Below are 15,150 nucleotides of genomic sequence, written 5' to 3' on the forward strand. Positions count from 1 at the left end.
ACCCATGCACATCAAGGCCCTGGTCTTTGCCTTGGAGCAGCAGAAGGACCCCTTGTAGCCATAGTAAGCAAGCCCTTGCCACCCTGCGTCCTCACTGGGTAAGTATCATGTTGGAGACAGACATTCCCCCAAGTCCCTTTCTCAGCACAAGTATGCTGGAATGTAGGGGCCGTATCTCAGAATATACGAATAAGCTACAGTTATGTGTAGAACATATTTATCAAACACAACAGGTTTAAGAGGTGCATGTAATCTGTTCCACTGAGGACCCGCCAGGAGTTCCCAGAGGGGACAGCATAATCCTTATCTAAGTGGTGTGGGTGCAGAGTTGTGGTGATTTAGGTGTTCAGTTCGTTTCAAACGATGTTCTATGGGCGCAGAAGTAAGCTCGCTTCTCTTGCTGTGCCTAACACTCTTAACACAAAAGGGGCTCTGTGAATGTCAGGTGGACAGACTAGTGAGGCAGCCTTATCTTGTGATTTTGGCCAAATCATATGGAAGTGGTTTCCAAACGTCCTTATCAAAGCCTCTCCCAAGGGCCCTTGGCCCTCACTCCTTCAGCCAGCTCACACTTCTGCCCATAAGCTGGTCCACCTTAAGTGGGAGCTGGCTCCAGCCGGCTTCTGCTGTTCGTCTATCTGGGTGGGAGCCTTGTACCCTCTGGTTTAATGGGACTGCTTCAGACCGAGAATTGTGCTAGCAGGAAAGGTATCCTGCTGCTACACACTAAAGTTCTCTCCAATTGTGTTTTAAGTCCAAGTGATCCCCATCCCCTGCCAATTTCGGGTGTGATGGACTTATGTCACAGGAGGGCCAGAGGTGTCTGAGCCTGCAGGGTTTGTGCCTGAGACAGGGAAGAGGGAGGTGACCGTCCTCCTAGTTCATTTCAGAGAGTCCTGTCTTTCTAATGCGTACCTGTCTAGCCTCATAGTATTTGATACTCTCATGAGCAGGCATCGATGTTTACAACACAGGAAGGGTGAGGTGGCATGACCACTCTTGATGGCGTTTAAGTAGACACACACCGCTCTAAAGTTTGGAGCCCCTTACTGGACACTAAGTTGTGATGTAATACTTTTCCCGAGGAGCTAGGGGTGCTATATCTTTTAATGTTTTCTCTCGTGACTTTTAACGGAGCTGAGGATCAGACCAAGGGCCTTGTATACATTAGGTAATACATCGCTGTGCTGGGGCTACTCCTGCAGCCCTCACACTTCTATAATCAGAAAAGCTTTTTCTGTTTTGTTTTCGAGGCAGGGTTCCTCTGTGTAGCCCTGCTTTCCTGGAACTCACTGTAGACCAGGTTGGCCTCAAACTCGGGGATCCAACTACCTCTGCCTCGTGAGTGCTGATATCAAAGGCGTGGATCACACCACCCAGCCAGAAATGTTTTCTAAAAGCATCAAACCCACAGTGGACAAATCTCAGCACTGTGCTGAGTGGAAAAAGGCAGCTAAGAAGGGACAAGAAGAGCGTGTTCATTTGAAGGTCGGGCAGAGCAAATGTCAAAGGATGGAGCAGATGTACACATTGTGGCATGCGTCGCTCTGCCAGCAGGGGGCACAATCCACCAAGGAGCTGACACAGTAGCACAGCTCAAGGGCTCCGAGGTGGCTGAGTGCACACTGGCGCCAGCAGGCTCCTTTGCCTGAGAGCCAGTGCTGTCCAAACAGCTCCCCACGTGGTGAGCTCCGAGCCTTTATCTCATTGGTGCCACCTGCCAAGGCAGGAAAGAAACGCCTGACCATTTGGAGAGTGCTGGATGGTGGTACAATGACCCGTATAAATGTCAGCCGGGCTGGCTAAGGGAGGCCAGGGAAGGACAAAGGCAACTGCAGAGTAAGAGAGGTCACCTTCCAAAATGGAGAAGTTCAAGGCTGCGATGCTGTTGGGGACTGTTGGAGATGCCCTCGGCTATGGAAATGTCTGCAGGGAGAACAGTGCTTCAGGCTCAATCCAGGAGGAGCTGCAAAAGACCAGGGGACTGGACAGCCTAGTGCTCTCACCTGGAAAGTGGCCAGTGAGTGACAACACCATCATGCACATGGCAACTGCTGAGGCCCTCACCACAGGTAGGACCGGCTGGCGTATGCTCCAAGTGTGTTGGGGTAGAAAGATGGGCTGCCCATGTTGATGACAAACCAGTACCAAGAACCCGGAAGGTGGTGCGTGCGTTAGTGCCCTGCGTTACCTGACACTGTGGCCGAGGGCGGTGATTCAATATCCACCCAAGACCCGGAGCCCCAAAGGCAGTAGGTCAGGTTTCCCCTGAGTGTCTTTGGGGACAGCAGCACTTCTCAGATAATCAAGATCCAGATTCTGAACAGCATTCGCTTCTTTCTGTGCTGTATGGGCAAACCTCTGGGAGCTGCTCTGGTGGGCGTAAAGCGCAGACATGGGTCCTCACTGTGGAGGGTGAGCATTCTAGGTCTGTTACAGAAGAGCTTGAAATGTGGGCTCACCCAGATAACATCGTTTGGGGATGGCATCTCAAATCCAAATAATTAAGGTTGAACCATCTGTCCGAGTGCTTCGACTTGGGCATTGCTTACGAGTCAGTGTTCCAAGGAAGAGTTTTGGACACGGGAGAACAAAGTTTGTTCCCTAAGGAGCAGATCAGCTCTAAGATCGACTAAATGTTACCTGGATTTCAGAGACGCGCACATACACAGGCACCGCGTGCCTTTTCTCGCGGTAATGTCCTGCAGGTCTGACATGCTATCTTTGCAAAACTGAGACCTGAGGGCAGCAGTCGAGCCAACAGACCTCATTTAGGCATTCTTCATTCCGTCCATCTGTCGTGAGCACTCTCAGCTTAGTTCTGCAGTCATGGTATAGGAATGCCACCAACGCCGCGTCCCTAAATAGAACCGAAGCACATTGATAAGATAGGGCGTCACAGCTCGTTGAAAACGGTGAAGCGTCTTTCTGAGCGTACGTCATGATGGAATCCAAGTATTAATGGATTCTGCCGTCACTGTATAGGAATATCACCAACTCGCCCCTAAATAACTAGGGGTGGGGGGGGAGTAAAGCACGTTGCTAAGGCTTGGTGTCATCACACTATGGGAAGTGAGATGGCGTCAAAAGCATTATGAATTCCAAACCTTTATTTCCTCTCATATTTTGGGGGCATACTTATCTGCCTTTATGGTCAACAGTACAGCCCAGAGCCCACCACAGCTCATAACCTCTAGAGTAACAGGACTTAAAACTGCAGTCGGTACTTAACTCTTGAAGCTCGTTTTCACAGTGCCGCATATAACGCCAGTGCACAGCCAATCCACATAGAGGTGCTTGTGAATGCTTATTGCCAATGTGTGTTCTGGGAGTTCTGCTTGGCATGTGACTGTCCCTGGGGCTTCCCTGGAGAGCCCCTGGCTCAGGTAGGTCCTGTGTACAGGAACAGGACACTTGGGATAAGATCAACGGACAGTGGCTGCTCGGGACGAAGTGTGTACATTTAGGGAGGTTTGGGCCCATTTACAGAATTGGAGATGTTTGGTTTTTTGTTTGTTTTGGGGGGAAAGTGGGTTCCCTGCCAGTCACCAGGTTTACCGAGCATATGCTGCTGTGTCGTGCCCTGTCATAGCCTCTTGTTGTAGTTCATGGACGCCCTCTAGACCAGAAGTTCTCAACCCCTTTGGAGTCAAATGATCCTCTCACCGTGGTCATTTAAAACCATTGGAAGACACAGATTTTTTTTTTTTTTTGGTTCTTTTTTTCGGAGCTGGGGACCGAACCCAGGGCCTTGCGCTTCCTAGGTAAGCGCTCTACCACTGAGCTAAATCCCCAGCCCCCAGATTTTTTTTTTTTACATTACAATTCATAACAGTAGCAAACTTTCAGTTTTGAGATGGCAACGAAATACTTTTATGGCTGGGCGTCACCACTACATGAGGAACTGTATTAAAGGGTCTCGACTTTAGGAAGGTTGGGAACCACTGCTCTACACAGTGAGTATGGCTTATTATTTTTTTTTCTGCTCACCAAAACTCAAGGTTTTTCTCTTTAAACTACCCAGGTTTTTAACCACTGCAGTCCACATTAGGAAGCCTTGGGGACACGCCAGTAATAGCAGGCACAACTCCTCACAGCAAATGTGCATGAGCTTGTAGTCAACGTGCTGTCAGTTGGCTGCACAGCCCTGGACCAGTTACTCAACTACTCTGGGAGTCTATAGACTACAAGCTGTTCTTACGTACCCTGTTTGCTGCCTAAGGTCAAGGTGGCCGCAGAACTGTTATTGTGGTGTTTGGGTGCCCTATAGCCTGCTTCCCAGAGTGGAACCACTCTTGGCATGATTAAACAAGTGCCACTCAGGATTCCATAACCCAGCAAAGAAGACTATGTGGTCTACAAACCATGGTTCAGCTGCCATAGCTCATTGAAGGTCAACATGCACCATTCAGGGCACAAGAGCAGAAACAAGGACAGGGCCTGACATTCTACAAGTCATGTCAGTAGTGCTGCTCCACAGACCTCACTCGGTGGTGCAAAGTCCAAGGCAGCTTCACCATGTCCCCAGGCAAGCACCCGGTAAGCAGGAGCTTTGAGGGTGGCTCGTATGGGAACCCTTCGCTCTGGGGTCCAGGTTTGTAGCTCCACATTCCCGACGGCCACTGCCGAGCCTGAGGAACTGGTGAGGTGCCCACATCCCTGTGTCTTAAAACCCTTGGGACCGTGGGAGTCAAGCGAAGCCACGGGAAGAATATGAGGAACTCGGCAGTGGTGTAAGACCACCAGGCTGGGGTCCTGGCCTCTAAAGAATCTCATGTCTCTGGGGGTAAACAGTTCTGACTGTTGCCTGCCAGGACCAATCAGAGCAGAGAGGGGGTCAGGGTGTGAAGCCCCAGTGCACAGCCTGCAGGAGCTAAGGGTGTACCAGACCTGCACCTTTTCTTCCTCTGGACGACTCTCTAACAGACACACAGGTTAGAGCCAGAATGAATGAGAGAGGATGCGACCTCGTGGAATTCTTTGATGTTATAGTTCAAACTCAGTCATGGTATCATCATCATCATCATCATCATCATCATCATCATCATCATCATCATCATCATCATTTATTATTTTAATCACATTGGTTCAGAGCTGTTGGCCAGTCTTCTAAAGTGACTTACCCCTCAGGAGGATGGGTAGGGAGGTAGGGAGACGAGCGTTGAAGTCAAGGCAGAGTGCCCAGAAGGGTCAACAGATGGACCAGCCTGTTTCTCGTTTATATTCCAACCTTAAAGGATGAGCATCTGTGGCTGCTGGACTTTTTTTTTTTTTTTTCGGAGCTGGGGACCGAACCCAGGGCCTTGCGCTTGCTAGGCAAACGCTCTACCACTGAGCTAAATCCCCAACCCCAACTGCTGGACTTTTTATGGACCTCTTTTTACTCTGAGGAGGCTCTGTCTCAGTTGAAGGCAGAGGTTCTGTGCTGTCTGGTCTTATAATAATTGTCTCAGAGGGCTTGGGGAGAGAGCCGGGCTACCAGAACAGAAGAAGAAGCTGCCGTTTGTAAGCAGATAGCACTGGAAAACCAGTGCCAGATGCCGGGACCTGCCTCCCAGCAGGGGTTTGCACGCAGCTAATTTTATTCCTGCAGGGTTGCCACATGAAGTCTGGCTGGGACTTAGGCACTCCCTCCAACAAAACAAGGTCCGGCCCATCCTTTCTCCTGCCCCAGTTCTGAGTCAGGCATGAGCCCTGAAGGGAAAAAGAAGGTAGGGTTTGCCTCTGCCTCAGGCTCACTGAAAGCAGGGCAGGAGAGGGGCTCTTTCTCCAGAAGCTCACAGCTATGGGTAAAAGCTCTGTCCCCATCAGGGGAGCAAGTCTGTCAGGCACTTCATGCCACTTGGCAACAAGGGAGTCTCGAAGGTTTACAGCCTTCTCTGTCCTGGCACAGGTCGTCACCAGCCTCTTGCCATGCCCTGTCCTTCTCTACCCATCCAGCACTCAGCAAACACAGGTCACCATGGCCAGGGAAAGAGCCATTGTCTCCTAGTGGCACTTTATCCTAAGTACAGTTTTGAACGAAAACCCAGTGGTGGCCATGCAGGAGCGCATGGAAGAGCGTTAACTACCGCCCGTTCTCCAGACGCTCACACACATTGGGCTCCACTGACCACGCATGTGCGACCTCTTGTCCTCGGAGCCGTGGATTAACTTGGTGACCAAAAATCTCTGGCTTTGCAGTCAAAACCCATCAGTTCTGGCCATGGCAGTCTTCCTGGGGAAAAAGGTGGTTGCTCTGGAGCACATAAGGTGGAATGCTGGCTAAAGGCGGGGCTTCAGGATGGACTAGCTGTTTTCATCCCTGTACTCCATGATCATCAGGGGTTTGACCCATTCTGGTTCCCCAAATGCACTTCAAGGGACCAGGGCATGTTTGACAATAGCAGTCACGCAGAGCCTGGGTTTACAAAGGGAGTGGGTAAGCGGGAGCTAAGGCTCAATGGAATCTTTCTGTCTCCTGGTGTCCCTTCATAACAGTGAGACCATTGCTCTGCATGGTGTAGTTTGATATAGTTTGTCTGAGGGTTTTACTGCTGTGAACAGGCACCATGGCCAAGGCAAGTCTTATAAAGGACATTTAATTGGGGCTGGCTTACAGGTTCAGAGGTTCAGTCCATCATCATCAAGGTAGGAACATGGCAGCATCCAGGCAGGCATGGTGCAGGAGGAGCTGAATTCTACATCTTCCTCTGAAGACTGCTAGTGGAAGACTGGCTCCCAGGCAGCTAGGACAGGGTATTAAAGTCCACATCCACAGTGACACACCTACTCCAACAAGGCCACACCTCTCAGTAGTGCCACTCCCTGGGCCAGGCATACACATAATTCCAAGTAGGCAAGACTGTTAGTAGAAATGAAGGTGGTAGGTGTTTCCTAGGCTCTCGGGACACCAGAATAGGAGTAACAGGCAACCAGAGGCCTAAAATTCATCCGGTCAGCAGAGGAATCACCACATCTTCCCCCTTTCTAAGCACACTCATGAGTCCTTGCCATTGGTGGAACCTGTTCCTACACCCGCCCCTCACATGCTTGTTATGCCCACTAAGACCTGACCCTTCCTCCACAGACTACTGGTGCCTAGATGACCTGTACCGAGAGATGGTAAAGCGCTACGTGGAGACCGTGGAGAAGCTCTCAGAACATCGGCCAGACCCTTCCACTATCGAGGGCTGCTCCCAGCTGAAGCCGGATAACTACCTCCTCGCATGGCATACGCCCTTCAGTGAAAAGGGTCAGGAACCTTTCTGTCCACAGATCTGCAGTTAGGGGCCCTGCGCGTGTGGATGCCCGCAGCCCACCCTGGCACATGTCGTGGTATTCCCATCTGTCTGGATCAGATCCTACGGCAGGCAGGGGATCCCCTGTGAGTGATCCCAGCTTGCTTGAGCATCTCTTAAAGATGCTGTCCATGTGACATCATGCTTCCCCAGAGGGTTTTTTTTTGTTTTTTTTTTTTTGTTTTTTTTTTTTGCTACCCATCTCCACTTTCCTTTAAGGACTATTTTCCGCTGCCTTTCCTTGAAGCTTGCGTTTTCATAAGGAGAAATGCCGTCTGTGTTCATGTCTCCTTTGTCCTTCGCTATGTTCACGGGACGCAGCATATAGGCAGCCTCAGAGCCCTCCTCTCAGAGCCTCTCCTCCTCTTGTGCCTGTCTCGTGTAGTGGTACCCCTTTATAATAGTGAACCCACAGGTCTGCATTTACCCTGAAGGGAGCAGAGTGCGCATGCTCCACTGTGGGCACCACACTGTTAGCCCCGCCTCCCCAGTGCCATCAATCTGGGGACCTGGGCTCACTCTTTCCAAACTGAAGTGCTAAGACTTAGGATGTCTCTGAACTGAAGGGCAGGAGAGCAGCAGAACACTCACGGCAGAGCCAGGTCAGACACTGATACCCCAGGCAGGCTAAGAGAGAACAGCCCACATTCAATAGAAGGCACGGTGTGAGCAGTGTAGGTGTTCGCAGCAGGAGAGATCATTTGAACAGTGTAAAGGAGTCATGACTAAGGGTAGCAGTTTAAGCAAGTCTAGCAGGACTACTGTTCTGTCTTCATTTCTGCTACTGGGACAGAATACCCCAGATGAAAGGAATTTAGAGAAGACAAGGGTTTATTCCAGGTTACAGACCATCATCACAGAGAACTCGAGGCAGGAACTTTAGTCAGCTAGTCACCACACCCACAGTCAAGAGCTAAGCGAAATGAATGCATGTGTGTTTACTTGCTTGCTTGCTTGTGCTCAGCTTGATTTATCACTTTTAAATGTTCAGGACCCCTGGCTAGGAATGGTGACGCCCACAGTGGACTGGGTCTTCCTACATCAATTAATTAAGACAATCCCTGCAGATATGCCCATTGACCAATCCAATGTAGACAGTCCCTCACGGAGACTCTTTCCAGGTTATTCTAGATCGTGTCATGCTGACAATTAAAACTGACTATCACAGCAACCAACCAGGAAGACCTCAGGGTCATCACTGTGGTACATAAGGACCTTTCTTCCAGGCAGGGCAAATGAGGGTACAAACTCTAGAGAAGGAAATCCAGTATTATCTGTCAAAAATATTTAATGAACGTGCGTGCATTCTGATCTGACATTCTACTTCTAAAATTCTTTTTTTTTTTAAAGATTTACTTATTGTATGTATGTGAGTACACGGTGGCTGTCTTCAGACACACAGGAAGAGGGCATCGGACCCCCATTACACATGGTTGTGAGCCACCATGTGGTTGCTGGGATGTGAACTCAGGACCTCTGGAAGAGCAGTCGGTGCTCTTAACCCCTGAGCCATCTCTCCAGCCCGAAAAAGGTCCATTTTCAGGGGCTAAATTACTCCATTTTCTTGTGACCTGACCCCAGATCTCTTTTCCCTAGCTCAGCATCCCCTTATCTTTATTGCTCATATAACAAACAATTCTCTAGTGTTCCATAGACCTCATACTTCAGAAACTGTGAATGCTGGACTCCCACAGGTCGTGGAGGCAGCCCTGAGCTCAGGTGTCTATCACCCATGCAGGTTCTGGATTTGGGGCGGCCACCAAAGCAATGTGCATTGGAATGCGGTACTGGAAGCCAGAACGCCTGGAGACGCTCATTGAAGTCAGTATCGAGTGCGGTAGGATGACCCACAACCATCCTACAGGTAAAGAGCGGCCCTGAACTGGTGCAAGTCTGGTGTGGACGATGACCCGCTTGAGGACCGAAGTGTCACCTAGTGTGGTTATGTTGGAGAAGCCATGCAAGGGGAAAATCCCCATGTTCTTATACCACTCGTGCCAGAACCAAAGAAACAGGGGTGTAAGTCTTGAAGGGAAACTGGGCTCCAGGCTAATGAGGGCTTCCAGTCAGTCCTATGGGCTGATGGAACAGGATAACAGCCTGACCTGCGTTATGTGCTTCTCTGCTTTGTCTCTGGGCCCTGTGGCGGTCCTGAAAAGGTGTCTTGCCTATTACACAGAGGGAGAGGCAGAACGAACAGCTCTAGAGGGGGGTCTCTTTGGATGCCAAAAGCCACCGGCCCAGGTTAACAGAACTGTATCTGTCTTCCTGTTCCCTCTAGGTTTCCTCGGGTCTCTGTGCACTGCACTGTTTGCCTCTTATGCCATTCAGGGAAAGTCCCTGGTACAGTGGGGAAGAGACATGCTGAAGGTGCTTCCTCTGGCTGAGGAGTACTGTAGGAAGAGCATCCGACACATGGCAGGTGAGCCTGGCTTCCTCCTGCCCCAGTGCCTTCCGCTCACCCAAAGCCCGTGCGCTCACACTCAAAACTAAAGTCCTGCACCAGCCGCCCAGCAGCTTTCGCTGTGTTCCCCCAAAGGCAACGCTCAGAGAAGCCTTGGTCAGTGTGAGAGGGGCTGACTTCACCCAGGCCCTCACCTGGCAGAGGGCAGACACCGCTCCAAGTAGCACTGGGACCCCAGCCTTATGAGAGAGTGGCTTTTTCCCCAGTTCCCTGAGGTCTCAGAGACACCCACACCCTCTGCCTCTCCAAGTAGTGCAGAAGAGGAATAGGTCATGCCCATGTTCCACACAACCCCACCCGAACCTGTTCTTGCCCGAAGAGAAGTACCCCCATGGCACAGACTTCCATCTGTACCAAGATGGGTCCCCCTGTCATGAGTCCCCAGAGACCCGGAAAGACTCTGGAGGTTCCTATCTGTCCTCATTAACCCAGAAGAGCCCGTCGACCTTTTGGGTGTGGTCATCCTGTTAATCAGATACTCCGGGAGCACCTTGGCTTCCAGGGTCTGACGCACAAGGAACAGAGTATATCCCGTCCCCACCCGCCTGGCTCAGGAGTGTTGTACAGTAGGACACAGACACAGGAGCCTGAAGGCAGGACCAGAAAACTCAGTGCTCACTCCCCAGGACCTGAGTATATGGAAAACGCTGTTACCTCAGGGCTGCTCTACACGCTACAAGAGATGCGTGAGCGGGGAGTGTAGGTGGCCATGCGTCCTGCCACACACCTAAGTAGGAGCAAACTTTCTAAAATGAGCCACCCAGGGTGTCCTGGAAGAAGGAAAGCTATGAGCACAGGGCCAGGGTTACAGCTCCCCCAAGACGGCATGAAGGAGAGTGGCTTCTGAACAGTCACGAGTCACCACAAGGAAGGGGGGGCATGTTCTAGAGGGTTCCAGAACAACGTTACAAGGACACAGAACACACAGAGGACACCCACTTGGCCTCAGCCCTGGGGGGAGTTGGGCCTAAAGGACGGCACCAGGTATCCTAGCTAGCTCATCTCCGAACTGTCCAACCTTCGCTTACTTCACCTCCTAGGAACATTTGTCACTTATTTTTGCTTAGTTTAAGTCATTGTTCCCTAGTTCCTCTGTCTCGAATGTCCCCCAAAGTTCCTCCAATGCCACCCATAGGTGGGCTGTTTCCTCTCCCCCGAGCAGGGTCACCAGATGCCTCCAAGACTGGAAGGCAGCTGTTGTGATAGAGCAGAACCTTACAACGTTCCCATAGCTAAGGAACACTGGGGACTCCAGGACGTGGGTGGCCGTTTTCAAAGTGTGCCATTCATGAAGGCATGAGGCTGAGAACAGAGCTCACGGCCCAGCCATTGGAGACCCCAGAGAAACAGCCCTGTGATTTTTAGGCTTACCTAACCCAGAGCTTTAAGAGCTCCTCTGACACGGCACTTTGAAAAGAGCCTGCGCTCACTCAGCAGTTGCTCTGTACAGGCTGTTGGAGAGGGAGGCCGCTCCAGTTCTGAGAGGCGGCTGAAAGAATCAGGCTGGGTTTGCCAGTCCTGGGCTCTGGGTCTGCAAATCTCCCTCCTGAGTCTTAGGCTATTGCCTCCCTGAGAAGGGGCAGAGCTGGGGCCAGTGCTGCCCGGCACAGGTCTTTCACCTTTAGTGGCATTCAGGCAGGCAATGTTGTTGATTTTTTAAAAAAAGATTTTATTTATTTATTTATTATATATAAGTACAGGGTCACTGTCTTCAGACACACCAGAAGAGGGCATTACATGGTTGAACTCAGGACCTTGGCAAGAGCAATCAGTGCTTTTAACCTCTGAACCATCTCTCCAGCCCTGCAACGTTTTAACTCTGTGAGGCCCAGCAGGTCCAGAATCCCAACGTTGCTAGTCCGAGAGGCTGTCCCGTCGCCCCCTGGCTTCTCTGCCCACCACCCTGGAGGCTCTACCCTTTCTGCTCTGTCCTCTGCTGTCCACACAGACAGAACACAGGTTCTAGAGCTTTACCTTCAGTGATGTCCCCAGTCCTTAAGAGCCCCTAAGGGCCAAGGCATTCCCTGCTCTTTGGCGTCCCCAGAGGAGGACACACTGGGAGCCTCCCAGGGCAGGCACCGCATTTCCTGCCGCTGTCTCTGGAGGTCTCTGTCCTCTGTGAGATGAAGAGCTGCTGGCCACTGCCCAGCTGGCGCCCTCTTCATCAGATGTACAAACAGTACCTCAGCTTGTGTTTCAGGCCATCAGTGATAATGAAACTGCTCTTCTGGCTGTGCATGTTCAGGTTTAAGTTAATCAAAATACAGACTACCCTACTGGTTTGCATTTTTGGCTTCCTTTGTTTTGGGGGAGGGGGATTTTTCTCTTTTCAGTAACTTATGCACACTAGGCAAGAACCCTCTTAACCTCCTTAACATCCCCTAATTAATTAAAATTATAGGCCCATAATCGCCCTGTGATCACTTTCTGCTTTAGAGAGCAGTTAGGTAACCGTGGTGTTGTTTTGCACTCTCTCCACCGCCTGTGCTACTTCTGGAAGCAGCCTTACCTATCAGAGCTGCTTATTTTAGTACAGACACAACATTCCCCCTCAGCTGCAGCCGGGGGTAGGGCACTGCCCACCTTCCCCCATCCCCATCCCCACACCAAGGCACCAGCAGCCCACCTGCCCTGTGCTTGCACCTAGAGTACCAGGAGCACTGGTTTTACTTCGAAGCAAAATGGCAGTTCTATTTGGAGGAAAGAAAAATCAGAGAAGACTCAGAAGTCACGGCCGTCTTTCCGGACAACTATGACGCAGAGGAGAGAGACAAGGTGAGTCCGGCCTCAGCCCTGGGATATGCCTGTGCCCAGTGGAACTCAGCCAAGGACACAGTGAGAGAGTGAAACAGAATGTTGGGTGGGTGGGGTGGACGTGGATCTTTTCCTGGACGTACAATGACCCGTGGTTCTCTTCAGACCTACAAGAAATGGAGCTCAGAAGGCCGAGGGGGACGGCGCGGCCATGACGCCCCCATGATAGCCTATGATGCCCTTCTTGCCTCGGGGAGTAGCTGGACTGAACTCTGCCAGCGAGCCATGTTTCACAGAGGTAAGACGCCCTGGTTCAGTATGGATGCTTCCAGAAGGTACTAATCTGTACTCCAAAGCACTTCTGGGTATTTAGGGTCCACAGACATAGGGTTCAGCCACAGATCCAGAATCCAGGCTCAACTCTATACACACTTCTGCGGCATGTGGGCCACAGATACGGTTACAGTGACCTACTTTGGTGTGGCCCACATCCAAGTGTCACAGGTGACCACTGTCGGGACAGTGACCAGGTGTAGGGACTCTTCTCTCTCCAGCTACCCCCTCAGAGCTTTCAGGTCTCCCTCCACCTCAGTATACAGGTTTCTCCCTCCTGCAGTTAGTTCTGTGGGCTGTGCAAAGCCACGGCAATTTATAGCTAGGTTCCTGGGTCTGAGTGAAATGCTTCTCTTCCTGAGGCTCATTGTCCCCTGGTGGCCCCCACTCCTTGTGCTTGCCAAGTGTGAAGACAAGTGATACAAACTGTGTAGAACTCCACAAACACTAGGCTCACTAATGTTTGCTGGTACACAGCACTTCAGCTAGGAACACCCATGTCCACCCTGCCGAAGCCAGCGGTGACCTTCTGGAGGAGGCAGGCTGAGGCAAAGTTGGCGGAGTCGCCTCATAGAGCCTGTGTAGGCAGGAGCATCTTGTACAGACAGGAAGGCAAAAGTGCACACACTTGTGTCCCCTCGTCCTTGCAAACGATCTAGAATGTGAGCTGAGCCGCATGAGGCAAGCTAGGAGAAGAGGAGGGCTGCATGGTGCCTGGCACGGCCAAGAGACGCAGGGTGGTCCTGGGAGGCTGAGAGACTCCGACAAGGAAGTCATCGCCCTTGCAGGTGCCTCTGGCCAGGACAAATGCATCATGGTGCAGTTGAGCATGTGACCAGAGCCAGTAGAGTTGTGTGTAGGACCAGAACTTTGTCCCACAAACCATGTCGGGCCCTTCATCATTCTTTCTGCTCTCCTTGGAGAATCCAATGTGTGTCAGTGCCGTGCTGGAAGCAGGCTTTAGTAGGAGAGAGAAAAGCTGTGGGAAGTCAGGCGTGGCTGGCGCAGCTCTTTATCCTTCCTGCTGTTCTTGGGTGTCTGTGTTCAGGCCTCCCCCAGGACCTGCGCCCAGGTCTCTAGGTGTATCTACTCCAAGAACCAGGCCCTGGCTTCCCCTCCCTGGGCCCTTGCAGCCCCGGCCTCATTCAATCCAGTTACACTTCCCACTGTGTGTGCACAAGTGTGCTTGTGCAAGTGCACGAGGGTGTGTCTGCAACATTGCCAGGACTCAGAAGTGGCTTGGAGTCAGAGGTCATGTGGGGAGGAATCGCAGCAGTGCCAAGTTTCCGAACCAAAGAGACAAGGGCCACGTGACTCAGATGCCACAGCCCAGAGGTTTTTCTTTCAGGACTGGCGAATTCCTGAAGCATACGTGCGCTCAATTGTCCTCCTTACACTGACTTTTTAATATTAATATACACAGGGATATTTTTTACTGGAAATATTTTGGATTATTTCTTATATACATTTCCATGAACATGTCTTAGTGTATAACACTTTGGATGGTTCCTCAAAATCCTTTTTTTCTCATTAATTAGTTTATGTATTCACTTTACATCCCAATATCAGCACACCCCTCTCCTCCCAGTCCACCCTTCCTTCCTCCATCCCTTCTTCTCCTCTGAGAGTGCGGAGGCCCCCACTGGGCATCACAACACCCTGGTGCATCAAGTCACTACAGAACTAGGTGCATCATCCCCCACTGAGGCCAGACAAGGCGGGCCAGGCAGGGGAATGGGATAACAGGCAGCCAACAGGTTCAGGGAAAGCCCCACTCCAGTTGTTGTGGGGACCATATGAAGACCAAGTTGCATATCTGCTATGTATGAGTGGGGGGGTGGGGGTTCGTCCAGCCCCTGTTCGCTCTTTGGTTGGTGGTTCAGTGTGATTTTTAAAACTGCCTGAGACTGCAGGAAAGAGGCAACCCTGAAAGGTGACTCTGAAAGGCAGACTGCAGAGCTGGGGAGGTAACTCAGCAGGCAAATGGCTGGCTTGGTATGAATAGGACATGGAGCTTGATGCCCGGCACCATGCACATGTACATGCACATGCACACGCACATACACAGAAGCACATGCACATGTACACACACATGGACACAGACACATATGCACACACATGCCTAACATGCATAAACACACATGCCACACATGCATACACACATACACACACATACACACACACATGCACACACATACGCACAAGCACACACACATGCCACACACGTGCACACACACACACTCACATTCACAAATACACACACACATACACACACATGCACACGCACACATGCATCCATGCAGGCAAAGTACTTATATC

At 51.1% G+C, this 15,150-nt stretch overlaps 1 protein-coding gene across 3 annotated transcripts in view; it reads left to right on the forward strand.

The window, feature by feature from the left end:
* Window positions 1-1,810: 1,810 nt before the first annotated feature.
* The window catches only part of Adprhl1 (ADP-ribosylhydrolase like 1), a 31,886-nt gene continuing 18,546 nt past the window's right edge, over window positions 1,811-15,150 (forward strand). For 2 of the 3 annotated variants that reach the window (NM_001409008.1, NM_001013054.2), the window contains exons 1-6: window positions 1,811-2,072; window positions 7,070-7,234; window positions 9,019-9,144; window positions 9,562-9,702; window positions 12,392-12,519; window positions 12,664-12,796. In NM_001409008.1, the coding sequence (NP_001395937.1) occupies window positions 1,862-2,072; window positions 7,070-7,234; window positions 9,019-9,144; window positions 9,562-9,702; window positions 12,392-12,519; window positions 12,664-12,796 (904 nt within the window). In that variant the 5' untranslated portion in view covers window positions 1,811-1,861. Of the gene's footprint in view, window positions 2,073-7,069; window positions 7,235-9,018; window positions 9,145-9,561; window positions 9,703-12,391; window positions 12,520-12,663; window positions 12,797-15,150 lie in introns of those variants that run through there. The other variant, XM_063275261.1, reaches the window with a different exon arrangement.

The sequence above is a fragment of the Rattus norvegicus genome, chromosome 16 (assembly GCF_036323735.1).
Source record: "Rattus norvegicus strain BN/NHsdMcwi chromosome 16, GRCr8, whole genome shotgun sequence".
NCBI classification, from domain to species: domain Eukaryota; kingdom Metazoa; phylum Chordata; class Mammalia; order Rodentia; family Muridae; genus Rattus; species Rattus norvegicus.